This window comes from Tupaia chinensis, unplaced genomic scaffold (assembly GCF_000334495.1).
Source record: "Tupaia chinensis unplaced genomic scaffold, TupChi_1.0 Scaffold143599_1, whole genome shotgun sequence".
Taxonomy (NCBI): domain Eukaryota; kingdom Metazoa; phylum Chordata; class Mammalia; order Scandentia; family Tupaiidae; genus Tupaia; species Tupaia belangeri.
This window is the reverse complement of record NW_006203445.1, coordinates 1,071,457-1,099,441: the sequence shown is the minus strand read 5'-3', so window position 1 is coordinate 1,099,441 and position 27,985 is coordinate 1,071,457. Positions and strand designations below refer to the sequence as shown.

General features: G+C 46.3%; 2 protein-coding genes and 1 pseudogene across 4 annotated transcripts in view; 1 reads left to right on the top strand and 2 right to left on the bottom strand.

The window, feature by feature from the left end:
- Positions 1-919: 919 nt before the first annotated feature.
- Positions 920-15,161, top strand: LOC102497099 (cytochrome P450 4A11). Of its 3 annotated transcripts, none has more exons than XM_014582440.2 (12): positions 920-1,145; positions 6,652-6,793; positions 7,478-7,522; positions 8,325-8,452; positions 9,656-9,780; positions 10,153-10,307; positions 10,746-10,852; positions 10,968-11,128; positions 11,219-11,352; positions 13,348-13,412; positions 13,552-13,628; positions 14,922-15,161. In XM_014582440.2, the coding sequence occupies exons 1-12, from the start codon at positions 951-953 to the stop codon at positions 15,094-15,096; spliced, it is 1,509 nt and encodes a 502-aa protein (XP_014437926.1). In that variant the 5' UTR covers positions 920-950; the 3' UTR covers positions 15,097-15,161. The 3 variants fall into 3 exon arrangements, with proteins under 3 accessions (XP_014437926.1, XP_027622396.1, XP_006164318.1); XM_027766595.1 differs by having other exon boundaries at positions 10,938-11,128; positions 13,348-13,394; XM_006164256.3 differs by having other exon boundaries at positions 10,938-11,128.
- A 1,048-nt stretch (positions 15,162-16,209) lies between these two features.
- LOC102499152 (40S ribosomal protein S15a pseudogene) lies at positions 16,210-16,599 on the bottom strand (annotated as a pseudogene).
- Positions 16,600-19,230: 2,631 nt separating this feature from the next.
- CYP4B1 (cytochrome P450 family 4 subfamily B member 1) overlaps positions 19,231-27,985 on the bottom strand; it is a 26,647-nt gene continuing 17,892 nt past the window's right edge. The window contains exons 9-12 of the mRNA XM_006164255.2: positions 21,379-21,512; positions 20,515-20,579; positions 20,334-20,416; positions 19,231-19,946 (exon numbers count right to left, since the gene is read on the bottom strand). Of these exons, the coding sequence (XP_006164317.1) occupies positions 19,763-19,946; positions 20,334-20,416; positions 20,515-20,579; positions 21,379-21,512 (466 nt within the window). The 3' untranslated portion in view covers positions 19,231-19,762. The remainder of the gene's footprint in view (positions 19,947-20,333; positions 20,417-20,514; positions 20,580-21,378; positions 21,513-27,985) is intronic.

Genomic DNA, 27,985 nt, shown 5'->3' with positions numbered 1-27,985 from the left:
TCGACCGTGGTTCATGTCCCGGACCCGGCGGCTTAAAACTCACGCCGGGCGCGTGTGCGTGCGTGCCCAAGATCCCGAGAGGAGAATGGAGGAGAAGGGATTGCAGCGTGACCATCCCCCCTGGGGGGGTGATTTCTCGCTTTCTGTCTCTATGTCTCTCTCTGTCTGTCTGGCGAGCGCACGCGCCCTACAGTGAAAATCTCTCAAAAAAAATTGCCTAAATAAGTGAAAGAGTAAGAGTCCTGTGAGGTACTGAGGAGAGGAATTATTATCCCACCTAATACAAGAAGAAGCTGAGGCTCAGAGGGCATGAGCTGCTGGCTTCCTGTGCAGTGAGCCTGAGGCTTGAGCCTCCTGAGTCCAAGTCCAAGTCCAGGGCTCAATACACCAGTACGGGCACCTAGGTTGTAACGGAGCAGAGGATGGAATCAGCCCCAGAACATTTTGAGAGGCAGCTGTGAAGGCATTGTGGGGGTCCCACAGGGACTAATTACTCCTCAATTTCTCGATGGCTATCTGTCTCCAAACACATCACTGTATCTCTCAGTGCTGTTTCTTGGGTAAAAATAAAATCAGCCAGTCCGATTGAGCATTTGGTCAACTAGGCCATGAATCCCTTGTTGTTGGTGATCATGTCTTCTCTCCCTGCAGCTGTGTGAGGCCACCTTGCACACTGCCTGACACATAGTAGGTGTTCACGAAATATCTGTGAATTATAAGGAAAGTAGAATGTTGGCCCGTACAAGCCATCACCACTGTCCACTGAAAATGATTTCCTCTCCAGTTTCCCAAGGAGGACCTCCAGTTAACCACCCCTGAACACTGATCTCCACATTTGCTCTCCCTCCCCTCCCCTTAAGTGGGTGGAGCAAACCCCAGCACTGGGCAGGTATCAGGGGCAGTCAGTGACAGCCAGGGGCAGTCAGTGGTCCTCAGCCCTTCACTGCACCATGAGCGTCTCTCTGCGGAGCCTCAGCAGCTTCCCAGGCAGCCTGGACAGGTTCCTCCAAGGGGTCTCCCTGCTGGGCCTGCTGCTGCTGCTGCTTAAGGCAGCCCAGCTCTACCTGCACAGGCAGTGGCTGCTCAGAGCCCTCCAGCAGTTCCCATCCCCTCCTTCTCACTGGCTCTTCGGGCACAACTATGAGGTAGGTAGAACATTGGGAGATCCAAGGGGCCAGCACATTCAGATGCACATTCACAGGACAAAGCCTTCTGTGTGACCAGGACATGGTCCCTGAGGCAAATCCAGTTACCTCCCAGGTCTGGATTAGTCCCAGTGAAACAGGGCCCACTGCATTACCAGAGGCTTATCCTGCAGTTACTCAGCTCTGTCACACACTCCTTCCTCAACCTGAGCCGATGCTATGTTGAAAGGGCTTGTTTTTTCCTGGGTTCCTTTGTATCTAGGCTGATAACTCCCAGCCGCCTCAGTTATTCTCAAAGATCGAGGCTTCTACATGCTCCTCTGTCCCAGTCACTCAGTTTCATCCTCGGTATGCCCATATCTTGTCTGAGAACACAGACATCAACCCTTCCATGCCATGTGATTCTCACAGGGGCCGGAGACCATAGACGGGAATTTAAGAAGCTGTCAAGCCACAGAAAGGAAATTACTCTGCTCTGGTGGATGGGTGATGTCAGGTGTAGGAAACCAAATGGCTCAGTTTCCATGAGATGACAGAATTCCCAGAAGGAGTGAGTTCAGTGCTGAAACCTGACATTCATGGGCACCTGAGGGGGTTAGTCTGTCAATGTCCTCAATGCTAAGGGTGCCAAAGTTGAGTTATCCCTCTAAACAGGGTCCATTTAGTGCCAGTCCTCCTCTTGCATACCCTAGACTCAGAGCCCATGGGAGCCAAGAATATATCCCCTCCCTGTTCCCACTTTCCAGCACAAAGTCGTGCACAGATGTTCTCTAAGCTCAGGTGTGTGGAAAGAGAAAGGAGAGAAAACAGCAGCTCAAGGACTGGGGGACAGACAGGGCCTCCCTCCTGCACTTCTAGTATTGGTTTGAGGAACAGGCAGTTCTGGGGCTGTTAGACCACCAAGGTTTACATTTTCAACAGCATCTGCAGAGGAGGAGTTGCAGTGGGCTGAGACTGTATTATCTCAACGAAGGAGGCCCACCCATTCCACAGAGCCCAGCTGAAGCAGGGATCCTAGTACCAGCTACAGGGAGGCAATGCCATACCAGTTTGTTCATGCAAATTGTGGTGCTAATGACTCTCTGATTACCTATTGCGATCTTTGGTTTGATACTGTGGTCACCTTTCTGAGCCTGTATTTTTACCTAAGGAACCACTAAAAGATCCCCCAGGGATTTTCCCATTACATAGATGGCTTTTAAATGACACTGCAGATTCACTAAGTAGATAATTGGCAGTATGTAAGTAATATGATTCTCAGTGCTGATACATCTCAACTTCCACTTACTCAATATGGACTGTAGCCAAATGTTGCTAGCTTTTATAATAGCATCTGATGTTTTAATTTATTGACTGCTTCTGGGTTTAACTAAGTCAAGAATGAGAACGTCACCTGTATTAGACAAAGTTCATCTTTCATGCCCTATGACAAGTATCAACTTGGGCAATGAAGAGTATGTTTTCTTTTGCCAAGTTCCCTAGATTTATAGCTCAGCTCTGCCACATACTTTAAATACCTACCACATGCCTCTGTATCCTCATCTGTCAGAGGAACTGATAATAATAATAATCACAATATTCCAGTGGGGTATGATAAGCTTAGGGTGGTTCCAGCACAGAGCAAAGAGCACAGTTGCACTCCCTGTCATTCGTATGAATTAAAAATAAAGTGCATGCCAGGCTTGAGGGTAGTACAGCAGTGAAATACAACCCTCTGTAAGATAATCCCACGTGGGAAGTTACAGGGTTCAAATCTGGAGACCTCCCTGAGGCTGCCAAACCTGTACTAGCCAACAGTCTGGAGTTGATTCAGGGCTGGGCTGAACTGCTGTGTAAAGCCCTGTTGTAGTTTCCTCTCTCTCATCCTCCTTCCCTTTTCTATCTTCTTGCTCATAGAAGATTTGTGAATAAACTTAGGATATAGTAGTGTTAATGCCTATGAAGAATAAGCACTTTGTAGGTGTAACAAATATTCCTCACCGTACAGAGTGTAATCTGATAGGGACTGTGAAATGCAGAACCCAGAATCTTGGTTTTGAAATAACCCAAACTGCTCCATGTGTCCCCTTGTCCTTCCTCCTGTCTCGGGCATACCTACTAATCTGACTGAGCCCACCATGCCTCATGATTGCCAGTGCAGGTGTCATTATTAACTGTCCACCTACCCCCAGCACACACACACACATACACACGCACGCACGCATGCATGCACACACACACACACACACACTCACACACCTCTAATTGTGGAAATTCTTTTTTGGCTGCCATTCCCAGGGGCTTCCAGGTGAGAATGGCTTCTTGGAGCACGGTCTACATGGTGTGGCCAGGGCACAGGAGGCCAGGTGGGCACTGGATATTTGCTTACAAAGTTACCAGCACTGCCACCATGGGGACCATCTTCTCCACAATGATTCAGGTGTCTCTGGCCAGACCTGCTCAGGAACAGGTGGCAACCCCAGCAGGTTTACTGAGGATCTAATAGGCTAGGGGGCACCTGAGCACCTAGAGTGGGGAACGGGTAGGCAGGACATGGGTTAGCCCCATAGGGTTCCTAAAGAACACTGATGATCATGCCCAGAAGCAGGATTTGCAGAGAGCTGACTTCTGTGAGCACTTCAAAGTCAGAGAGAAAACATACTAAGGTTGGCCCCATAGCCTAATGGTTAAGGGAGCTGGATCTTTCATGATCAACCATGATTCAAATCCTATCACTGGAGACTTAAAAGGCATGCCATGCTCATGTGTGTGTGTCTGCCAGAAATTCTGATAAAATTACGAAATGGTAAAGAAGGAATTTCAGTGTGACCATGCCCCATCGGAAAAACTGTTCTCCCCTTCTCTCTCTTTCTCTGTCTCTATCTTCCTGTCAAGTACACATACTAGCAACTAAAAAGAAAAACACAAAGGGAACAGCAGGTGTGTAGCAGTTACTACGCCGGACTCCCACATAGTCGAGTGTGGTTCGAGTCCCTGACTCAGTGGCTTAAAACTCATGCTGGGTGCATGTGCTTGTGTTCCCAAAATCCCAGGAAGAGAATGGAGGAGAATGGGTTGTGGTGTGGCCATTCCCCCTGAGGGGTGATTTCTCACCTTTCCTTTTACTGTCTCTGTATCTCTGTCTCTCTCCAGTGAGCACACATGCCCTAAGGCAAAAACCTCTAAAAAAGAAACACACACACATGCACACACACACACACACACAAAATGAAAAAAGAAAAAACTGGAACCAATTGGTGGCATGATTCTTAACGTGCTGGGCACCCACATGGCTGACTGAAGTTGGAGTCCTAGATTTGGTAGCTTAAAATTCAATCTGGGTATGTGCATGTAGGCTCCAAATCCAAAGAGCAGAATAGATGAGAGGGCATTGGGGTATGTCCAACCACCTGGGGGTTATTTTTCACTTTCCCTCTCATTGTCTCTCTGTCTTCTGCAAGCACTCGTGCACTATGGAAAAAAACTAAAACAAAACAAAACACAAAAGAAAGCATGCTGCAGTGCAGAAACACATTTCCCAACTCTTGCCGAGCTGGCTAAGGGGAAAACTAAACAAAGTAAGTGCTCAGTAAATAGGAATCACACAGTGAATGAGTTTATCCAGGCATTTACACTTTCACGCATGCATTCATTCACTGTCATAGAATAGTTTGGTATGTCTGTTCATCGCACCTATTCTGGGATATCTTCCTTATCCAAATGAACAGGGCTGGGAAGTCCCTATTTAGCCTAGCCATTGTAAATTGAAGCAGGTGGACACCTTGGCAATGTTGGGGCAACCAGAATCTCTGAATACAATTCAGTAGTGCCACTGTGACTCAACAAGTTGTAGAAGGGTAGTCAGTCAATACAGAGGTTAGAGCTGCCTTTATCTACCACATGAACCTAAGATACAAGTTCAGGGTTTATCCTGCTTAGTCATGGCTATTCTACCTTATAGAAAGTTCCTGCTAAATACAGGGACACAAAAGATAGCTGTTATATAAGTGAATGTGTTTATGGAAGAAATGAAGAGACTCAGAATCCAGACAGCTTTTCAGTCCCTGGTACTGGGACTGGCTTCTACCTGTCCTTGAGCTACATGAGATACCCTTAAACCACTAGACTTCTTGTTTTCCCTTTTCCTTTTTCTTAGGTTAGTTCATGATGATTTCTGCTTCTTACCATGAGAATTTTAATAAGCACTCACTCATTCCCTCTCCTTCATGTACCAATCCATTCCTTCATGCATTTATTCATTCCTTAAAGATAAGCTGTGATTCCTATGAGCCATGCTCCATTTGGGGCTTTAAGAACTGACAGATACTAAAGATGACTCTGGGTAAATGGTGCCTAGCAATTAGAACACATTGAGTTGAAACATGATAATGGAGGCACATCGAGAAGCTACGGGATGCAGGGAAAGAACACATTGGGGTCAGTAGGGTTGAGTTTTTGTGCAGCTCACTTGGCCATATTAATTCATGTTCATTTCCTCGTTCTTCTATGCAACAGGATAAAGGAATAATCCCTCCCTAACCATACGTTTGCTTTCACCATTACTTAACCACGGTTTTACTTGTGTTGCCATGACAAGAACCAGATTATGTGGCTGATACAACAGAAACTTATTGTCTCACAGATCTAGAGACTGAAAGTCTCTAATTCAGATATTGGCAAAGTTGGCTTCTTCTGTGGGTTCAGAGAGAAGCATCAGTTCCAGTCCTCTCTCTTGGCTTATAGATGACCTTCTTCTCTGTCTCTTCACAGGGTATGACACTTTGTCCAATTATTCCATTTTTGCGAAGATACCAATCCTGTTGGATTAGGGCCTGCCACAAAAACCTTACTTCAACTCTATTACCTCTGGAAAGAATCAATCTCCAAATAAGATCGTACTCTAAGGATTAAAGTTTAGAGCATCTACATGTAATATTAGGGGGAACACAATTGTTTCATATCCTTAATGTTCATCTGTGGAAATTTGTGTTCACCATGGAGTCAATTCCTGAACATTTACACAGCACTTATCATATTAAGGTTCTAAAGGCACTTCCAAATGGGGTAAAGAGATGGTCAAAAGATAGAAACGATCTGATCTTAGTCAAAGTCTGGAGGAGACAACAAGAGATTGGATCTCAGACCAGGTCATCACAAACAGTTCAGAACATCTCATCTCTCCTAATAGATCAGAATTACCCTCTCTGGGGGCATTCTACCCTTAAACTCTGTCTGTAAGTGCTGAACATATAAATAAAGTATCTACTGGAGGCCAGACAGTGGCACAGAGGGGAAAATAGCCTCTGGGAAGCAATGCCATATGGCAAGGTTGCTGCTTCCTATCCAGAACTTTCTGACTCTGCCAGGAAAATATATGCCCAAGACCAAGGCTGGCTGAAACTGTGAGTTGATCACAATGCCCAAGGCCTATTGGGGATATGGTCTTGCTCACTCTCTCTTTGTCTCTCATGGAATGAATTATTTTTTAAAAGAAAGTATTTCTCGATTGTCATTCCTTCTCTGACAGTTGCAAAAGGACCAGGAGCTGCAAGAGATTCTGAAATGGGCAGAGAAATTCCCAAGTGCCTGTCCTCGTTGGCTATGGGGGAGCAAGGTCCTTTTCCAAGTCTATGACCCAGACTACATGAAGGTGATTCTGGGGAGATCAGGTGAGAGTGAGACCTTCATCCCATCTGGAACACCTCTTCTCTCTTGAGAACAAGTCCTGAGCCATGGAATTGAAGGAGAAAGTGGCAGGTCAAACATCAGTATTTACCCCTCTGCCAACCATCCATTAAGCACAAATCCAGCCTAAGGCCAACTATATTTTCTAAATACCAAGTGTTTAAGAAGATAGGTATGGAGCCAAATACTATTTTCTATTTTGCTCACTCTGCTTTTAATTTACAAAAAAAAAAAAAATGAGGTTACCTCTTATGTAAATTTCCTCAAATCTAAAAGACAAATTTCATATCCACACTGACTCTAATATGGAATCTCTAATTGTTGCCTGCCCTGGATCATGGTGTGACAATACCACAGCCATCTGTAGAATATCCAAAGGCTCTGTCTCCTTTGGCATAGAGGACACAGCCTATGTTACTCACCAACTGCCCATCTCAGTTCTATGGGTGCTCTCTTGTTGATACACTGAGTCTGCCTTCCTGAGTGTACACTGAACTTCAGGATAAGGGGAGAAGATAAAATGGGATGAAAGTGAGATTTGACTCAGGACAATCTGTCAACTAACAGACCTCAAGAATGGACGTCAATAAATGGTCTGAACCATAGCTCAGAAGAGCTGCCTTATTCGGTTGCTCAGTTTTTCACTAATATACTTTCTTATCTCCCAGACCCAAAGGTTGATAATATCCACAGATTCCTGAAACCATGGATTGGTATGTATATCTAACCAGGATAGCAGTTTGCACACCAATAGGGTTTCCCAACAGCTATCTCTTCAGCTCCCTGAGAACAACAGGTGACAGGCCACCACTGTCACAATCCCATTTCTAAATCCCGCCTCATTTCTCCTCTTCTAAACAAACCACATCCCTCCTTACAGGTGGGTGAGCTCCCTGAGCTCAGCTCCTTTCCACATCTTTTCTCAGATCTCTCCAAATAATTCAGCCAGATAAATACAGGTCTGTCCTTGACCTGCCCCTTACTCTTTTCAACCCTTATCTCACAGCCATCATAATCACTTAGATATGCAGGCCCAACAGAAAATTCACATTCCAGGACCAGCAGTTAGCATAACGGCTATGTCACTGGACTCCCATGTAGTCAACCGCGGTTCGAGTCCCGGACCCGGTGGCTTAAAATTCACACTGGGCGCATGTGCGTTTGTGCCCAAGGGATTGCAGCATGGCCATCCCCCTGGGGATGTCGCTCTGTCTTTCTGGCGAGCACATGCACCCTGTTGCAAAAACTTCCCTGAAAAAAAAAAAAAAGAAAAGAAAAAGAAAATTCACATTCCTGTGATATGCTGTGACTTCCTTATCTTTCTCCTAGATATTCTGCATTTAGCTGAGTTTTCACTCCTGAGAATCAGGGTGAAAGCTCCCCCACTTTCTCCCATATTGTCCCATAATCTGTCTGATTCCATCTCCCCCCACGCCTCCCCACCACACACACACACACACACACACACACACACACACACATACACACACACACACAGAGCCATCTCTGGCCCAGGGCATGGTTTACTCCTGTTGGAAGGGCAGAAGTGGCTCCAACACCGCCGGATGCTGACCCCAGCCTTCCACTTTGACATCCTCAAGCCCTACGTGAGGTTCATGGCAGACTCCGTTCAAGTGATGCTGGTAAGTCTGTGTCTCTCTCAACTCCACACACCCACACACAGCACACACTCTCTGATTCCACCAATACACCTGTGTTCCCAGAACAGCCATCAGATACTGCATGGACTGCCACTCCCAGACCCAGTTATGAACAGCACACCTCTGAAAACCAGAGGTCCGTTGTCAAGGGCTCAACATTCTTGTCCATCATCTATTTTGCTAACATACACATCCACCTTCTATCACCCACATTCCCCAACAGTGTGCTCACGGCACTTCGAGACAAAGATCCACACACACTACTGGCACAAACATACATGTCTAGACACACAAACAGGCATGCCTGACAGACACAATTAAGTCTGCAGACATATACAAACTGTCAAATGTGGACATATACTTGGGCTTTCAAGACATAGAATATGAAGAGCAGGCAAAGTTTCTATTCACAGGTGTCATCCCATACATGTGATATCACATTGGTAATGGTTCAATGAGACCCTGTCCCAGGAAGCTTTCAGGAAGAAGCGCCAATGGCTCTGCTAGTCAAGAGAATCCGTTATAGGGGACAAGCTTCCCCTGCATGCCCTGGGCAGTGGCAGTTCACAAGTGAGGGGAATCCCCAGGATGTTACTCAGCCAGGATCTGCATGGATTTGAGGCACTCCAGGGAGTGAAATGGACTCTAGGTCTGTATGCTCAGTGCAGGTCCTGCCACACAATTGCTGTCCATGAGGACTCTGATCGCTCACTCAACTAGCTCCACTAAAGTCTGATAAATAACAGAGGAGTAATATCCCTGATTTGCCTCCTCTAGTGACCCTCTCACACTGGTCCCATAAACTTCTGTTTCCCAGACATATTTGCTCCTTAAAGTTCACCTGTCCCTCATGTGTAACTTAGCCATCAGGATTTCAGACAATGGCTCTTCTCTTTGTATCTGAAAAACAGTGTTTTCTGGTCTACCAAAAGGTATCAATCATCATAACTTGTTTCTAAACTTGAAAGCCAACTCAAAATATTATGAGAAAACAGGTTTGATTTTATTTTAAAAATGTTGAGAGAAAATAGGCACCAATACATAAACACATACTTTAGAGCCTTGAGTGCTTCATAAATTAAGGAAATCATACCAGAATACATTCAGACAGGGAGAGAAGCCCAGCCCTCTTACCTCAGAACTCTTGGGGAAATTGAGAAAGTCATTGTTCCTTTGCCCCACAAGGACAAATGGGAGAACCTCACTGACCAGGACACTCCTCTGGAGATCTTAGGACACATGTCCATGATGACCTTGGACACCATGATGAAGTGTGCCTTCAGTTATCAGGGCAGAGGCCAGATGGACAGGTCAGTGATCATACTTTCATTGCGGCTTCTTGTTCTTACAACCTACTGTGGACGCACATGAGAGCGAGAGGCAGTTCACATGCTCACCTCCACATAAACCAACATTTCACCCCACCCTGAGCAAGTTTTGAATCCAGACCAGAGCAGACCCAGCTGCATTCATGGAGACCTGATCCCTACATGAGAGTAGCCTGGCTATTCATGCTATCACATAAAGGATGGGGAGTCACAAGGAATGTAGGACAGAAGTGACAGCTGCCTCGGTATAGCCTGTCCCCACTGTTTGAATGAATTTCCACCCAGAGTCCCACTCTGCCTATGAGTCTCTGATACCACCTCCGTATTGGTCCCTTCTTCATCTTCTCCTTACAGGCATTCCCAGTCCTACATCCAGGCCATCAGAGATATGGGAAACCAAATATTTTCTCGTGTGAGGAATGTCTTTTACCAGAATGACATCATCTACAGGCTGACCCCTGCTGGCCGCCGTGCTATCCAAAACTGCCAGATTGTCCATGAGCACACAGGTCCTGTCATTGACTCCTGTCCCCTCTCTTACTGAGTATAGCCCCAAGGATTTGGCCTGTCCCTTCATGCAGAGCCAGGTCCCCTGGAATTCCTGAAAGTCCTAACCAAGTTCAGGCTAAAGGACTTCTTTGGTGCAGGGGAGGGATCTCCAATGCTGCTGCATCAGGTATAGTACAGGGGTTACACGCGTCAACTCCCTGATGTTATTGTCTGTGACATCAACCCACCAGCATTGAGGCAGAGGCTCCATGGACTGTGCTCCTGAGTTGATGCCAGCCTCTTCATGGTGCCAGAGCCCTCCACCATGATCCATGCACTCATTCCCACATGCACCCTGAGCTCTACCTGGCACCCAGATTGGGGCAGGTAGGACAGATGGGGCTACTGGGAGGTACTGTTACACTCAGGTCTACCTGAAAACCACTGTTCTGCCACAGACAGAGTGATCCAGCTGAGGAAGGTTCACCTGCAGGAGGCTGGAGAGCTGGAGAAGGTCAGAGGGAGGAGGCATTTGGACTTCCTGGACATCCTCCTTCTGGCCCAAGTGAGTGTGTGGAGGACAGGCTTGAGGCTGTGCCCAGAAGCAAGCAGGAGAGATGGGCCCTGTATTCTCCCTGTGGCTCCTGCAGGCTGAAAGTGGGAGCAACTTGTCTGACCAGGACCTCCGTGCTGAAGTGGATACATTCATGTTCGAAGGTCATGACACCACAGCCAGTGGCATCTCCTGGGTCCTCTATGCTTTGGCCACTCACCACGAGCATCAACAGAGGTGCCGAGAGGAAATCCAGAGTCTCCTGGGGGATGGCACCTCCATCTCCTGGTGAGCAAGTCGGGGAGCCCTGTTGTCTATGTTATGGGTAAGCTTCCAGCCTGCCTAGGCACAGCACATCCCATGACAGGCTCATTTCAGGGAACATCTGGACCAGATGCCCTACACCACCATGTGCATCAAGGAGGCCCTGAGACTCTACCCTCCAGTACCTGTTGTTGGCAGAGACCTCAGCAAACCAATCACCTTCCCTGATGGGCGCTCCTTACCCGAAGGTATGAGCTTCCCAACACTCACTAAACTACACACTTCATGGGGGCACACAAAGGGCCAACTCCAGGTGTGCTTCAGCCATTCAGAACCTCTCTGACCTTGCCTTTTCTCATCTCTAACACCGGTATGTGCTTTGTGGTTAGGATGAGGTGTATAAAATCCCCGGCCCAGGGCTGGACCACAGCAAAAATTGAGTATTTCTTCCCCTTTCTACACATCAAGGTTTTCCACTTAGGATGTTGGCCTAAATGATCTCCAAGATTCATTCCAATAGGTAATTTGACAAGAAAGAATCCTGTACTTCGACCATTCTCTGGAGCTAACACTCCATGACCTTTAGAATCTATTGTCTTATTTTTATGTTTATCTTCATTTTGGTGGCACTGATTTTCTTTGATTCCAGCATTCCTGGCTTCTATTTCTGAGTCAAAGATTATAGTACTCAGAGACCACTCTGTGCACATGCTCTCACCAGAGAGACAGAGAAAGAGAGGGAAAGCAAGAAAACACCCTACTGGGGGATGATCACACCTCAATTTCTTCTCCTCCATCTCTTCCTCCTTTCAAAATGCAAAAATGCACACAGGACCACTATGTTTTTCAAGACATCAGATCACAGACCACATAGTTGACCATGTGGGATCTAGCTGCCTTAACCACCAGGCCAATTTTTATTTATTTATTTATTTGTTTATTTATTTATCATCATAATCTTGTTTATATTACATTGGATTACATATAACTTTACAGTGTATTACATTGCTTTTTCAAAAGGGAATGCCATGCATGTCAGTCAGTACAGAGACATTAAAATCCCCACTTCATCATTCAATATCTTTTTTTTTTTTTGGAGAGATTTTCACTGTAGGGTGTGTGCGCGCATCAGACAGACAGAGAGAGACATAGAGACAGAAAGCGAGAAATCACCCCCCCAGGGGGGACTACGTGGGAGTCCAGCGACATAGCCATTACGCTAACTGCTGGTTCCCATCATTCAATATCTTTTCAACGTTTTTCCCAATCATTATTATTATTCTAATTATTTTTAAAACAGTCAATCACTATTTCTCATTTTGCTTGTAAAAAGACTTTACCCATCATGAAATACTTGTCAGACCAATCCAGTTGAGAATACTATACATGTCATCATTAACAGGTAATAACCACCAGGCCAATTTTTACACTTTTTCACATCTTCCAAATTTGGTATAATCTGCAGATACCTCAGCTGCGAAAAATACAAAATGATGTACCTAACAGTCAATATGATGGTGTCTGAGTCCTTGCAATCCTCTCCACATGTGAAGTGGCATCCATAGCTCTGGATATGGCCTTGGGATGTTAGCTTTAAAATGCTCATTCCCTGAGACATGGAGGACTGGAGGGGATTCTGACAGGGATAGGAGGTGGAGTTAAATGAGGGTGATCAGGAATGCATTATTACAGGACCAATGTGGTCCAGTCTTGAGGAGCCCTCAGGGTGATGACAGAGAGCAGTTAATGACAAGATTTGTGGCCCTTGCCATGGATGGAGGCTACCCACTGGCTCACTCACCACTAGGTCTCATCCCAACAGAGTCACATCCTAGCTCTTTGATTATGGGGAAGTCACTTCACCTCTCTGAGCCTCAAATGCTTCATTAGAAAAATGGAGATACGAAAGTGCCTAACTTGGTAAATTGTTCTGAGGACTGAATGGGTTCAGTCATGTGTTTCTCCAGCAGCTCTTGGGAAGTAATGTAAAAACCTAAGTTATCACTGGAGTTATTACAAGCAGGAAGCATCTAGTGTTTTCTTACTCTCAACCTGAGGCCATAGCAGTCTGTCATTCCTGAGCTCAGGGCTTCCCGAGGTCATCCCACCTCTCTTGCAAAAAAATCATATTTTTAAGAGGTGATTTCTGGGACCCAAGTTTCTGTCTAGTCCATGCTGGCTGAGATATCAGGTCCACATCCCTTGGATCAGATCATTTTCTCTGTGCCCTTTCTGTCCCACAGGTATCTCGGTCTCACTGTCCTTCTATGCCCTTCACCACAACCCAGAGGTGTGGCCAAACCCAGAGGTATGAGGGCCCGGGAGGAGTGTGTGGGAAGATCAGGACCAGTTCCTCTGCCTTCTCCCACCAGTGGGTGTCCTTTCCCTCATGGAATGGGAGCAGAGGTTGACCCCTACCTGTCCTGGTGCTGCTGCTCTCTCCATAGGTGTTCGACCCTTCCCGCTTTGCACCAGGTTCTACTCGACACAGTCACGCTTTCCTGCCCTTCTCAGCAGGGTCCAGGTGAGACATCGTGTGTGTAGGATTTGGGCTGGGGTTGTCACCTGTAAGGTTTCCTAAATGTGTGTGTTTCTCCATACTAATAGATTGTATTGTCAGTCATTTCTTTATTAGTGTTACAGAACAAAGGCCCAAGTGGACGTTTCTATGCACAACCAGATGGGATTTGAGGGTGCACCATGGAGATCTCGACTCATTATTCATCCACTGACAGCCAGCACTCACTGTCAGTGGCTCTTTCCAATCAGTGCACTCGATGTTTTCCTCCTTTTAGAGACAGAACTTTATGAATTAGATTTTCTTATGTAAATCGAAATTGAGGTTTTTGTCCTTTGCCATGGCCAGGAGTCTTAAAACATTGATTCCTCTCTTCCCACACAGCCTCAATGCATCTCACCACTTGTCCGTACCATTCCCTAATCCTCAGATACCCGAAACGAAGGATTAGCTGGCAGGTGATTGTTTCCCAGAAGCCTTGCCTGTCCTGACAATCCAGTCATATATTGGAAGTCTGAGCAGCCCTTTAAGATTTTACACCACCTGTGTCATCTCTAAATTTGCAGCTTACCTCAGCACGACTTTGGACTGCCTGAAAATGTTTGCATCGCATGTAATTGTTTGCAACTCTTCCAGAAATCAAAACGTGACATGTGGAGTAGAATTGCATGTCTTGAAATGGCCCTTCAAGTCTACTTAATGCAGCATTGATAGAAACATAAAAATCAGGAAAATGCACTGCCTTTGAGAGAGAAACCCTCTATTTACTATATGAATAGCATTTGAAAGGTTCCTGGTCTTTAAAATATAAAACATACTTAATGGGCTTTTGAGCCAGAGGAGGACACATGATGGCTGATGTGAAAATCCGCAAGTGAGGCAGAAGTCACCAGTGCACTGCAGATTACCATATTGTGTAAGGAGTTGGTATAACGTCTCCTTAATCAATAATTCTCCACATTCTTGAAATGGTGAATCAACGGACACAGAACAGGCTTTAGCAAATTGTTCAGAAGATGGCTGTCTAGGACTGGTTTCTCCCAATATAAGGTGACTGAGGTGGTTAGACTGTCATTGAGTGCTGGCATGTCAAGCAGATATTTCAGGCCTGCTGAGTGGGGCCAGGGTCAGCCCTGAAACACAGGTGGCTTTGTTGAAGTTCAAGGAAACCATGAACCAGGGCTGGGCTGGAGGTGGAGGTAAAAGGGGCGAGGGCAGGGCTACATGGAGGGCCCTGAAAGCCCAGCTCAGAACCAGGCCTGTGGCCACTTCTCACTTCACTGTCCCCTCCTGGCTCAGGAACTGCATTGGGAAACAATTTGCCATGAACGAGCTGAAGGTGGCCGTGGCCCTGACCCTACTCCGCTTTGAGCTGCTGCCGGATCCCTCCAGGGTCCCCAACCCAATAGCACGTATCGTGTTGAAGTCCAGCAATGGTATCCACCTGCGTCTTAGGAAGCTCCGCTCACCCTGAAAGGGACAACAGCAGGCTCTGAGGACTTCCATTGGCCATGCCGTCTTCCTGTCCCCTGCTCTGGCCCCACCCGTGTCACTGCCCGTCTAACTCCCTCCTGATCAATGTCCACCCTGTCTGCCTGTCTGTTCCATCCCCTTGCCTTCCTGCCTGCTTCTTGGTTCCTGTCTGAGCTCCCCATCGCTGCTGCAATAAACTGCCACATCCTTAGTAAACTAAAACAACACATATTTGCAATCTTATTGTTCTGGAGGTCAGAAGTGTAAAATGGGTTTCACTGGCCAAAGCCAAGTTGCCAACTTGCCAAGTCCCATCTGCAGGTTCTAGAGGAGCCCCATGCCCTGGCTGCTCAGCTCTAGAGATACAGTTCTGAATTCCTTGGTACTGACTCCTTCCTTTCTCAAGAGCCAGCAGCCTCTTTGAATCCCTCTTTTTCACTGTTCTATGTACTTCCCTCTATTAGGACTCTTGTCATTATGTGGAACCCCTTTGGATGATTTCTCCATGCTAATATTCTTTACTTACCAACATCTTCAAAGTCCACTTTGACATATGAGGCCATATATTCATGAGCTCCAGGGAATAGGAAGACTGTGATGTGGAAGCCATTGTTCAAGACACTGCAGTCCCTACATGTAACCTGGTCTGCCCATCAACATCTCTCTGGGCAGTACCCACTCGCCTGACTATTCCCATACCCTCTCTGTCTTCCCTCCTCCCTGGAATACCGTTCACAAGGTTGAATGTAGTGTCCAGCTTCCCTTGCAGGGAGGTGGGGAGAATAGAGGAGACACTGAGTGAAGGACAGAGGAGACAAGTCCCTCTAAAGAAGGAGAATAGAAGAACCCAGGCTGCCTGACCGGTCCTGCCCCTTCACACAGCCTCATGCCATGTGAGCCCTGACACCCTACACCTAGCGCAGCTCCCAAAGCTCCCTGGCAAAGGAGTGTGAACAAACACTCCTTTTTTGGAAGCTTGGAGAGTGAAGCTTGCACTTGTTGAGAAAGAGGACTACTCCATTCTGTTCTGGGCTACCTTTTCTTTTCTTTCTTTTCTTTCCATCAAGGATTTTTGTTATTTTGTCTGTTTGTTTGTTTGTTTTGTATGTGTGTGTTATGCACTTAAAAACAATCCCAGGATTTTCTCTCCTGTATATTTCTGTCTTGCTTCTTCATGGTCCATGATGCCAGCCGAGGATGTCAGTGCAATGAGACCAAACTGATGGGATGGCAGCAGGTGATTCTGCCATTTTTCTACATCTTTGGGCTGCACATCAAATCTGGGACTGATCACTCCACAAGGGTTAAACATGCCAGTGAGATTCAGTTTTTCTCTGTGGTCATGGATGATTTCAAATTCACCAATGTAACCATTATTCATCATCACAGTTAGAACCCAGACAATGACTTTGGAGCATGGCCCAATGAGAACCTGGCATTTGCCCCTCTTTTCAACAGTGTCAATGCTCGTGAGAGCATCAGCCAAGACATTCAAGTGCATCATTGTGGCTTCACGAAAAGATGGGAAGAGCTGGGCTAGCTTTTCTCACACACAAGGTTTCAGAATGGGATCAGGCCAGGATGGTCTCATGCTGAGAAGGAAATCCTTCTTGCCAGGCTAGCATGAGGGTCCCAGGGACATGGGAGAAGAGAGCCAACTCTGACCATGTGACCAGGAACCACTGGCTCCCTCACACTCAGGGCACCCAAGTTCCCCAGGAGGCTCCTGGAATGGACTGCTGTCCAACAAGGCTGGATGGGGCCCAAAAGGGCATCTGGCCCTTGGGGGTAGACCCCAAGCAGCCACTTCCCCCAGGACAGCCTCTTGCCACTGCCTTGCCTTCCTGGCTGGACACCATGAGGGAGAAGAGATGTTCTGTCCTCACTTGGTGCCTCACTCACCCAGGACAGCATTTTGCCTGTCTGCTACCTCCCAGGATGATCACAATAAGGGAAGAGAGGTGTGTGTCCTGAGCCTTGTCCTCACATGGTGCCTGCCTCGGTGCTAGTATCTTGGCTAGAGCTCCATTCCCAGCGCCTGGCCTCTGTGCCCTCTCACTGGGTTTCCTGGGCTGCCGTCCCTGCTCCCCTGATTGTCATCCAGACCCTGCTGTGTTTGCTGGATCTAAACACAGGAGGACCTACCACTCCCTACCTCCAGTCCCCATTGCTAACCCAGTACCCTGGATGCCATAGACAGACCTCATGGAGTTCTAATCTGCAGTATGACACCAGGTTCTCCTTGCCTGCAGGACTTCTCCCTCAATCATAGCCTGGAGCCAGGACCCCTCCCAATCTCCTATACTCCCAGATCACTGGACTACCTCAGCCCTGCTCTGACAGGGTCAGGAAAGGGACGGGATGGGTACTCGTTATTTGGCCAGTGGGGTAACAAAGATAGTATCCACTGAGGCAAAGTAGTGAGCTGGGATCATCCTGGACAGGACGTTCAGCAGATCCCTGGCATGGATTCGGGTATAAGCTATGCTCAGAGACCAAGAGACACTGGGAGTGCAGGGTTCTATTGGGCCAGCCATGGACAAGTTCTCTAAGCACAGGAGTTCACAAGAGGTGGGTAAGTGATCAAGAAATAACCTGCTGGCTGAAGGTAATGGGCAAAACCTAGATTGAGTTCACACACATATGCACATCCCCATGATTCACACAGAGACACTGACCTACTGCCACACTAGTGTGTGCCTCACATACCCACGTCACACACACACACACACACACACACACACACACCAGGATCTTAGGAGACAGCAAGATGCGTTCGAGAGTGGAAGGATTAGGTGGAGTCCATCTCTGGTGCCCACCAGTCATCCCAGCCCCGTTTCCCACCCTCAGAGACAGCACCAACTCTAGTGATGGTGTGTTGATCAGAGGACCTCCATGCAAGTTCCTCCCTGTGGAGTGTCTTAGGGGTTCTGTCCCTTAACTCGAGTGGGATAACAGCCTCCTTCCATTTAGCCTCATGGCCTCCTCCATATTCAAAGAGTTAAGGGAACTGGATGCATTTTGGACTCAGGTGCCACCCAGGAGTAAGTAATTATCACCTCTGGGCTCAGCTCCCAGGCAATGGCTCTTGAAATCTTATCTTCACTTATGTAAAGAACAGTCAGTCCGTGTTCTTTCCAGTTGCCAGGACAGAGAGAAGTTCGTGACATGAGCAAGGGGCAAGGGGCAGCCAGCCAGGAGACACACCTGGCATCCTGCCTGGAACCTCAGCTCCAAGGCTTTGCAGGAGTGAGCAAGTAGCCTGTGACAGACCTGCTAAGGCTGTGGCCTTCTTCCAAGAAGGGGAGCATCAATAATAAAAAGGATGTTTCTCCAGACAGGACATTCCCAGGGCACCAGACAGACAGTTTCATCCTAGGGCCAGACTTCTCTCTTGCCCCACCCCCTTCCGCATTCTCAGGTTTGTGCGTCTTCCTACACTGTCCAGTTCCTGGACTGGAGCCCACTAAAGGCCTTAGACCTTATATATAGAAGTATGTGTTGAGCCAACCACGAGGCAGCTGCTGCAGGGGGTGACAGGGAAGGACCTCTAATTCATCATTTGGCCTCCAGCCTTCAAGGCCCCTGCTTTGCACCTTCATACCTCACCCATGCTTCAAGGCTGGATTCCAGCTGATTCAAATGAGCTCCCTTTCTTCCAGGAAGCTCTCTCCTAATGTCGGTCTACTCCCTTTCCCAGCCTAAGTATGAGTACTCAGGGCACCGTGTGACTAGCAAGCACAAACTTTTTTTCTTTTTTTCTTTTTTTTGAAGAGGTTTTTGCTATAGGGCGTGTGCGCTCGCCAGACAGAGAGAGACAGAGAGACAGAAAACGAGAAATCACCCCCCAGGAGGGATGGCCACACTGCAATCCCTTCTCTTCCATTCTCCTCTTGGGATCTTGGGCACACATGCACACGTGCCCGGCATGAGTTTAAGCCACCAGGTCCAGGACGTGAACTGCGGTTGACTACATGGGAGTCCAGTGACATAGCCATTACGCTTACTGCTGGTCCCAAGCAAACACAAATGTTGATGATGGCAGACATGGCAGATGTCCACGTCAGGGGAGACAGAGACACACCAGTGAAACCAGTTTCCATAGTCCATGACTCTGGTGGTGATCACACGGGAGTTTGCTTTAGAATAATTATCTTGTGTAGTCTTTATTTAGGCAACTTTTCCTTATGTCAGTTATATTCCAAACACAGACACACAAAGTTAAAATAAGAACACATCTCCATAAAGAGGCAATCCCTAAGCCATCCCTCTGTATTGTGTGTGGTACTGGTCATAACCATGAATCTCAAGGCCAAGCTTCCACTGGGTTCACTATGAGACACTAACAGGGGAAGTAAGTTTCTGCTACATTTTAGAAAGACTGCCAAGTGTAGGAAGCAAATGAACTTTCTTTCTCAAAATAAGGAGGTGCTCACCAAAGAGTTGAGTGAATGAATGAGCTCAAGATACATGCCCGGTGAGCATTTACAGACTCACACGTTTACCTGGCACTGATCTCCAGGTGACTGTCTATGTCAGTGCCTGCTCCCATCCTACTCACCAGTCACCCAAAGACGGAGCCACAACCACTCCACATTCAGCCTGGGCAGGGTGGTGCCAAGGAAAGGGCACAGTGTGGGTCATCTGGGTCCTTCCTCTCAGCAGAACTACAACTGAGACCCAGAGTTCAGAGACTTCAGGTGGAGGTGGATACCATTCATAGAGCGCAGGACCAGCTGAGGAATCTTGATGGGCAGCCGTGAGTGGTCCACAGAGAACTCAAAGCGGAGCAAGCAGAGAGCCGTGACCACCTTCATCTCATTCATGGCAAACTGCTGCCCGATGCAGTTCCTGTGGTGAGCAGCATGACAAAGAGCTTGGGTGTGGGGTCCTGGGAAGTTACCCAGTGCTCTCAGCGGCCAGTAACTTTTTTTTTTTTTTAGATAAATAACTGGCTAATAGATTGATTGACCCGAGGTTAAGAAGCAGGTTTGAAGCATAGTGAGGATCGCAGACTGACTGGGTTCACACTGGGACTCCCGACATGGGGCTCTGTCTTGAAATTACCCACCACACTCACCTCCAGAGAGAGAACATGATAAGGGCAAGAAGGTCCCTAGAAGCAAGCCTCATCAGGTCAACTACAAACCCAGCATGATCCCCCTTGGACAGTCTCCCCCAAAAAGAGGCCTTCCCTTCCCGGTCCCAAGGGCCTGGAAATACTGGACCTCTCCCTACCTGGGCCCCGCAGAGAAGGGCATGAAGGCGAAGGGGTGGCGTCCAGCCACATTCTCAGGGGAAAAGCGCAGGGGGTCAAAGACCTGAGGGAATAGATCTTGGTTAAAAACATCATGTCCTGGCAAAGGGTGACTCACACAGTCTCCACCCTGCCCGACCTCTGTGCGCAGGAATTTGGTACCTCAGGGTCAGGCCACACCGCGCTGTTTCTGTGGAGAGCATAGATGTGCAGAGAGATCAGGCTGCCTGTGGGCAGAGCACAAGCCTGGTGACCAGGTGGTCCTGGGGCAGACAAGGGGTTCCCTTCCACAGGGCCAGAACCCCAACTCTACACAGGGCCAGAATCCTGAGGTTCTCCCCGGGGCCCAACCACTGGTGCTGATGGAAGCTCATGACCACACTAACTCAGCAGAGCCCTTCTGCTCACCATCACGCCCAGTTTCCAATCTCACATCCAGCACTGCACACAGCACCAGATGCAGACATTTGGGGAAAAAAGCTAAAGGAGGAATAAGCCCACCCTGCCAGGGGTTGGACAGGCAGGGACTCCTATACCCTGTCTACTTTCCATGAACTGACTCTCAGGAAGTTATTGTTCCCAACCTTAAACTATCAATAGTAAAACAATCATTCATCAGTGCTTACTATGCGCCAGGTGCAGGACTAAACACTCTCTATGAAGTCGCTGCACATAGTTGACAGGTTGGGCACTGCACAGTATCATAGTCTACATGAACGATGCCACCTGATGTTCTGGGCGTGATGCATGGTGGGACATGACAGCTTTAATGAACACTGTCTTCTTAACCCTGATATCAATGTTGAAAGAAAGGTCTTTGTCCCACCCATTTTACGGAGAAGGAATGAAGGCTTAGAAGCAGAGGAATTTATCCATGTGTTGTGGAGCTAGGATTTGGCCCTAGAACTCTGAACACAGAGCCTGAGTGCTTCCTCACTAGTGCAGGGATTTGAAGAAAGGGCACAGAGAGTGTATACAGGGGACACCTGAGCATCCAGAACCACCTCCCAATCCGTGCCATCTCACCTGCAGGGAGAGAGCGGCCGTCCACAAAGTTAACCGGCTTGCTGAGCTGGCGGTACACCTGGGGCACAGGCGGGAAGAGGCGGAAGCTCTCCTTGATGCACATCGTCAGGTAAGTCATCTTGCCCAGGTCATCCCTGCCAGCGACACAACCAGGACATTCTGGAGTGGCGGTGAGCTGATCCAGGAGTTCAGGTTCCAACTCTCCCCATTACCACCACACACTCGAGTGTCGGAGGGCACAGGGTTCCAAGTGCCCAGGCCAGACCACACACCGGGTGGCCACCCAGACCAAGGGATCTGGCTCCTCTTTCCTCCATTCCTTCCTCATCTTCACTGCTAAGAGGGGAAGGCACAGGACTCCAGAGATGTACATGCTCCCAGCCAGCAAAGACAAGGTTAGCTCTGTGTCTCTCAAGCCCCCCAGAAGCTCTAAAGGAACAGTTCTTTAGATTTTGCTTTTTTTCCCCTGTGGAGCTGGAATGGAAGGGAACAGAGCTGATACATGTTGGTTAACAAGTCCAAGCAATGTTGATGCCTTGTTCCATGCATGAACAATGAAAACTTCAAGTACCCACCACCTGGCTTCCTGTCTGTCTACCTGTCTTATCTATCTCTTTTCCCTTTGGCCACCAGGAAGCTCAATTTGAGGCCCAACCATAACTACTACACAGTTATATAACTATGTAACTACTTATTACAGAGCCTCTAACTCCTGATTTTTCTTTTGTGTTTTACTGTTATATTAAATAAGTATCCTCTAAGTTGTTTCAAGTTCTATGGAATGAAGTGAAAATAAAATAAGTATTTTAACCCCCTGTCTTAGGTTGTGTTCACATTGCTGCTCAGCCAGGAAGCCTAGCTCACATTCTCTCTCTCTCTCTCTCTGTCTCTCTCTCTCTGTCTCTCTCTCTCTGCCTGAGTTTTAAACCTCCTTAGAAGGTCAATTCAAGCCTCACCTGTTCCCTCTGTTCTCAATACCCAGGCCACTCCATCAAGTGGTTTTCTTTAGCTTTTGTGTTATGTGAGTTTATCTTTCTAAAAATTTCCTAAGGGCAGTACTTTAGTATGGGGCCATAAGTTACATAACTAGATTTACCTAAATAGAACCAACCTTTTGAACATGCAAACTCAGGAAGTAATTCACAAAAGAAAAAGGCCAGAGATATTTGCTACTTGGCCAAAGCCCGATAATAAAAAGATTTTTTGAAAGAGCTCTATGGAGACCAGCAGATGGCATAATGGTTATGTTACTGGACTCCCACAGTCAACTACAGTTCGAGTGGCAGACCCAGCAGCTTAAAACTCATGCCGGGCACATGTGCATGCATGCCTAAAATCCCAAGAAGAGAATAAAGGAGAAGGGATTGTGGCATGGCCATCCACCCAGGAGATGATTTCTCACTTTCTGTCTCTCTGTCTCTCTGTCTCTCTGGCAAGTGCAACTACCCTGTAGCAAAACAAAAACAAAAATCAAAACAAAATAAAACAAACAAAACAAAACAAAAAAACTCTCATAAAACAAGCTCTATGATCAGACCAGCCTGTGGTGTGATGGTTAAAAGGTTTGGATGTTATGTGGCCAACTACGCAGTTTAAGTCCTGGTCCCAATGCCTTGAGAAACACAGTGGGTACATGTGTACATATGCCCAAAATCCTGAAAGGAGGGAGAGATGGAGGAGAGGGATTGCAGTATGACCATGCCCTATTGGGTATGGAGAGGAGTACTTTCTAACTATCTCTCTCTCTCTCTCTCTTTCTCTACCTCTCTGATGAGCTCAAACACCCTCTAGCAAATTTTAAAAGAGAGAGAGTGAAGACCTAGGATAGCATAATGGTTACATCTCTGGACTCCTATGTACTCGACTGCAGTTAGAGTCCTGGACCCAGAGGTTTAAAACTCACACCAGGTGCGTGTGCGTGCGTGCCCAAAACCCAAAAGAAGAATGGAAGAGAAGGGACTGCGGTATGGCCATCAACCTTGGGGGGTGATTTCTCACTTTCTATAGCTTTATCTCTGCCTCTCTTGTGAGCACACATGCCCTATAGCAAAAATATCTCTAAATAAAAGAGACAGAGAGAGATTGCTCTATGATCAAAAGTCAACTTAATTAGAGACAAATATTTAGGCTACATATACATATATAATGTTGTGATCTCTTTGTTTTCTCTATTAGATTCAATTGTCTTTAGAAACTAGTGAGTTCTGTCGCCAGACAGAGACAGAGAGACAGAAAGTGAGAAATCACCCCCAGGGGGAATGGCCATGCCACAATCCCTTCTCCTCCATTCTCCTCTTGGGATCTTGGGCATGCACGCACATGCGCCCGGCATGAGTTTAAGCCACCGGGTCCAGGACTCGAACCGCGGTTCTAGTACATGGAAGTCCAGCGACATAGCCATTACGCCAACTGCTGGTCCCGGTACATGACTAAATCTTTTAAATTGCTTACTTCCTAGGTCTTTATTTCAAATTAGAGTTCCTGGGCGTCAAAAATATAGCTAACATATGTAACTACCAAAAGTAAAATAATTCTGTATTCAGACTATAAAATGATAATAAGGTATGGTTTTAGTGAAAATGCTTAAAAAGTATAAAGATATATTAATATTTTCTGGCTGAAGAAAAAGTAATTTTGTCTAATTTAATAGCTATTGGGGGGGACAGGCAGGTGGCATGGTGCTTAAGGGCACTGGACTCCCAAATGGCCAACGGTTCGAGTTCTCAATTTGGAGATTTGCTTTCTCAGGTTCTCTCTCTCTCTTTCTCCCTCTCTCTCTCTCTGTCTCTCTCTGGAAATATGTTTTCAAAATAATAATAATAAATAATGTTAAATAAAACCATTCTTTAAAAAAAAAAAAAAGCTATTTAGGGTTGGCTGGTAGCTCAGTGGTTAAACACTGTGCACAGGGACAAGATTCCACATGCTGATCACAGTTTAAGTCCTGACCCAGAAGCTTGGAAAATACTGAGTGAGCCAAGAAATCCTGATGGGGTGGTGAAATGGAGGAAAAAGGATTGTGATGTGGCCAGGCCCTACTGGGGGAAGGAAGGGCTTTCTCTATCTCTCACATTTGTGTGCCCTCTGGCCAAAAACAATTAAAAATTGTTTCAGCATAAACAAGGGAAGAAACAATTAGATAAATCTGAAGAAATTAAAGAGATGGTAGAGGGTTTATAAAAAACTCTTGGGGAACCAGCAGTTAGCATAATGGCTATGTCGCTGGACTCCCACGTAGTCGACCGCGGTTCGTGTCCCGGACCCAGTGGCTTAAAACTCACCCCGGGCGCATGTGCGTGCGTGCCCAAGAACCCGAGAGGAGAATGGAGGAGAAGGGACTGTGGCATGACCATCCCCCCTGGGGGGTGATTTCTCGCTTTCTGTCTCTATGTCTCTCTCTGTCTGGCGAGCGCATGCGCCCTATAGCGAAAAAAACCTGTCCAAAAAAAAAATCTTGTAAAGGGAAATTTATATGTCATCAAATTGACTAATTTATTATATGGGCATTAAAATAAGAGTCTTGAATATCAATACACTTAAACAAAATTAAATCTTGGTTTTCTCTCTCTCTCTTTTTTTTTTTCAGTTGTCAGAGAGAGTATGTGATCACTGGAGAGCGAGAGAGAGGGAGAGGGAGAAAGCACTCCCCAAAGGGGTACAGTCAGGCCACAGTCCCTTTGCCTCCATTTCTCCATCCTGATGGGATCTGGGGCACACACACATGCCTGACATATTTTTCAAGCTTCTAGGACCAGAATTTCAACTGCACTCAGCCATGTGGAATCCAGCTCCCTTACTGCTAGACAATAGGGTGGGCCTTAGTTTTCTCTTTAAATAAGGTTTTTCTTGGAGTGTCAATCTGCTCTTAATCACAAGAGTTTTTCTTAACTTTTTAGGTAATTGGCCTATGAACAAAGATCCTAACTTTTACAGAATCATTTCCTATGTTTCAAGTTTTCTTTTTAAGTCTTGAATTACTTAAACATACTAAATATTAAGAGTTGAGTTTTTCTAATGATCTGTATGTTTTCCCACTGAGTTGGAGCATTCCCATGCCAAAGAGCCATGGCCCAAACAGTAGGTGAAATATTAGGAAAACATAACTCCTTGGAAAATTCCTTTTGAACTTTACAGCAACTAAGGCACCCATTTCCTCATTTCAGGTCATTCCACCAGTCTGTAAACTGTGACCTTTTCTTCATATTTCCATTGTGTAAATCATCCTCGATCTTCTAGACTGCCAAAATGCAAGAGTGGGATTATCAAAACTCAATTGGCTAAACTAAAAGCATCATTCAATCTTTCCTGGCCAGAGGCTCTTCCATTGGCCTCACTTAATCTATGCTTGGTGCTCTTCAGGAAACAATAATCATTGTCATTTGAAATAATTACAAGAAGACCTTGATGTTTGGACAAGGCAGCCTACGACCCTGCTCTACTCAAAGAAAACAGCCTACATGATTGCCAAAGATGGACTAATCCCCTTTCCAGAAATACTAAATTATTGGTAGTAAGAAAATCCTTTTCCATTGTGTTTGTAGAAGATGAAGACATTGAGCAACACAATGGTCTGTGAGAGGTTTTCTGTTGTTTTTGTTTGTTTGGTTGTTTTTGCTAGAGTGCATGTGCTCACCAGAGAGGCAGCAAAAGAAGGAGAGGAAAAAACACCCTCGCATGGGAAATGGTCACACTACAATCCCTTCTCCTCCAACTCTACCTTCTTTTGGGATTTTTGGGCATGCACTTACATGTACTCAGAGTGTTTCTCAAGCTGCCAGGTCCAGAACTCAAACTGCAGAGCTGGCCATGTGGGATCTGGCTGCCTTAAACAGCAGGCCATAGAGTCAGCCTGGAGATTTTGTTTACTCGAAACATCACCAAGTAGAAGACTCTCTCTAACCTTGCTGGAAGAGACTATATCAGATGTCATTGACTGATCCTTGCAAAGTTAAACTTCAGAGCATTGACTCAGGATGGATGCACATCTCTCTCTCTCTTTCTTTCTTCTTTTTTATATTTTTTAGGCTTTTTCTTTTTTTTGGAGAGGTTTTGCTATAGGGCGCATGCACTCGCCAGAAAGACAGAGACAGAGAGACAGAAAGCGAGATATCACTCCCCAGGGGGGATGGTCACACTGCAATCCCTTCTCCTCCATTCTCCTCTCGGGATCTTGGGCATGCACACACACGCACCCAGCATGAGTTTAAGCCACTGGGTCCGGGACTCAAACTGCAGTCAAGTACATAGGAGTCCAGCGACACAGCCATTATGCTAACTGCTGGTCCCTTATTTTTTAGGTTTTGACAGGGGCAAGACTCAAACTACAGTTGGCCATGTGGGATCCTGCTTCCTCTGCACAATGCCACTGTATCATCAGGCCAGCCCCTCCATTCTTTGTTTAGATTTGTCCCCTATTATCTCTACTTTAGAAGTGCTCTATCTGGACCTTCCCCATTCTGTCCCATATCTAGTTGTTGCATGATTACTGGAAAACAACAGATCTGAATTATGTAAATGTTTTCCTTCTATCAAATACCACTCTTCTAGTTTCTGAAAGCCTTGTAAATGAAACCAATCCTGATTTGACAGAACACTTTCCATCCTACCTATAATTAAGCTATTAGCTCCCTCTGGATATATTTTTGTCTGTGGTATTGAAACTGACTTTGCATCTGAGGGCTGGGCACACTGATGTCTGGATAGTTGGTGGATGACAGGAACTGTCTACTTGGACAATAAATCATTCTTCTATCTTCTCATAGTGCAGATTTTACCAACTATCCTTTTAATCTGTTATTCAGACACTAAAGAGAAATGCTGACAGGGCATGAGGGCAACACAGGACAAACTACACTAGGCATTTTGATTCTGAGCATAGGAGTATCTAATAATAGAGACGTAGCTCAGAATTTTTCTGCTGCCATTTGACAATTTGCTGAAGATGTAGCAAAGAGCGTGGCAGCCCAACAAAAACCTTAGATTCCCTTGGCCATGTAGTTCTTGGTAATTCTATAGCTCTCTCTTACTTGCAAGCAAAACAAGAGGGTATGCGTAGTTGCTAATACCACTTATTGTACCTATACAAGTACCTCAGAATAAGTATAGAGTTGTCGGAAGAGTCATGATGTATTTTCTATGGAATACTATTCAGCCATAAAAAAAAAACAAAACTCTGGTTTTTGACAGAAAGTGGAAGAATATGGAAGATTTACTGCTGAGTGAGGCAAGCCAGGCTATGAAGGAGAGACACTGTATGTCCCCACTTAATATATACCAAGTGTCTGCACTCTATAACTGAAGCTGATGGGCTAAAGGATATACAAACACAAGAGATGGGTGTGAATGCCAGATGTGGTGTGTGTGGAGGAGTGGGGCCTGGGGAAAAACATTTGGAGGAGGAATACGGAGACAGCATTGTTGAGACAGGGAGGTAGTATTGTTATATTTTGATCAACTGGACTGGGGAGAAATGTTCACATATTGAAATGATCACCTTGTAAGCTAAATAATGTGATTGAATGTATTAAAAAATGTAAAAAAAATTAAATTAAAAAGAAAGAAAGAAAGAAAGAAAGAAAGAAAGAAAGAAAGAAAGAAAGAAAGAAAG

What these genes read in the sequence shown, in the direction of transcription:
- LOC102497099 (XM_006164256.3), top strand. Translation starts at nt 951, where the DNA reads ATGAGCGTCTCTCTGCGGAGCCTCAGCAGCTTCCCAGGCAGCCTGGAC. An exon ending in GGTGATTCTGGGGAGATCAG is followed by an intron (nt 6,794 to 7,477) that starts GTGAGAGTGAGA and finishes CTTATCTCCCAG; the next exon opens with ACCCAAAGGTTGATAATATC. An exon ending in CCCTTCTCAGCAGGGTCCAG is followed by an intron (nt 13,629 to 14,921) that starts GTGAGACATCGT and finishes CTCCTGGCTCAG; the next exon opens with GAACTGCATTGGGAAACAAT.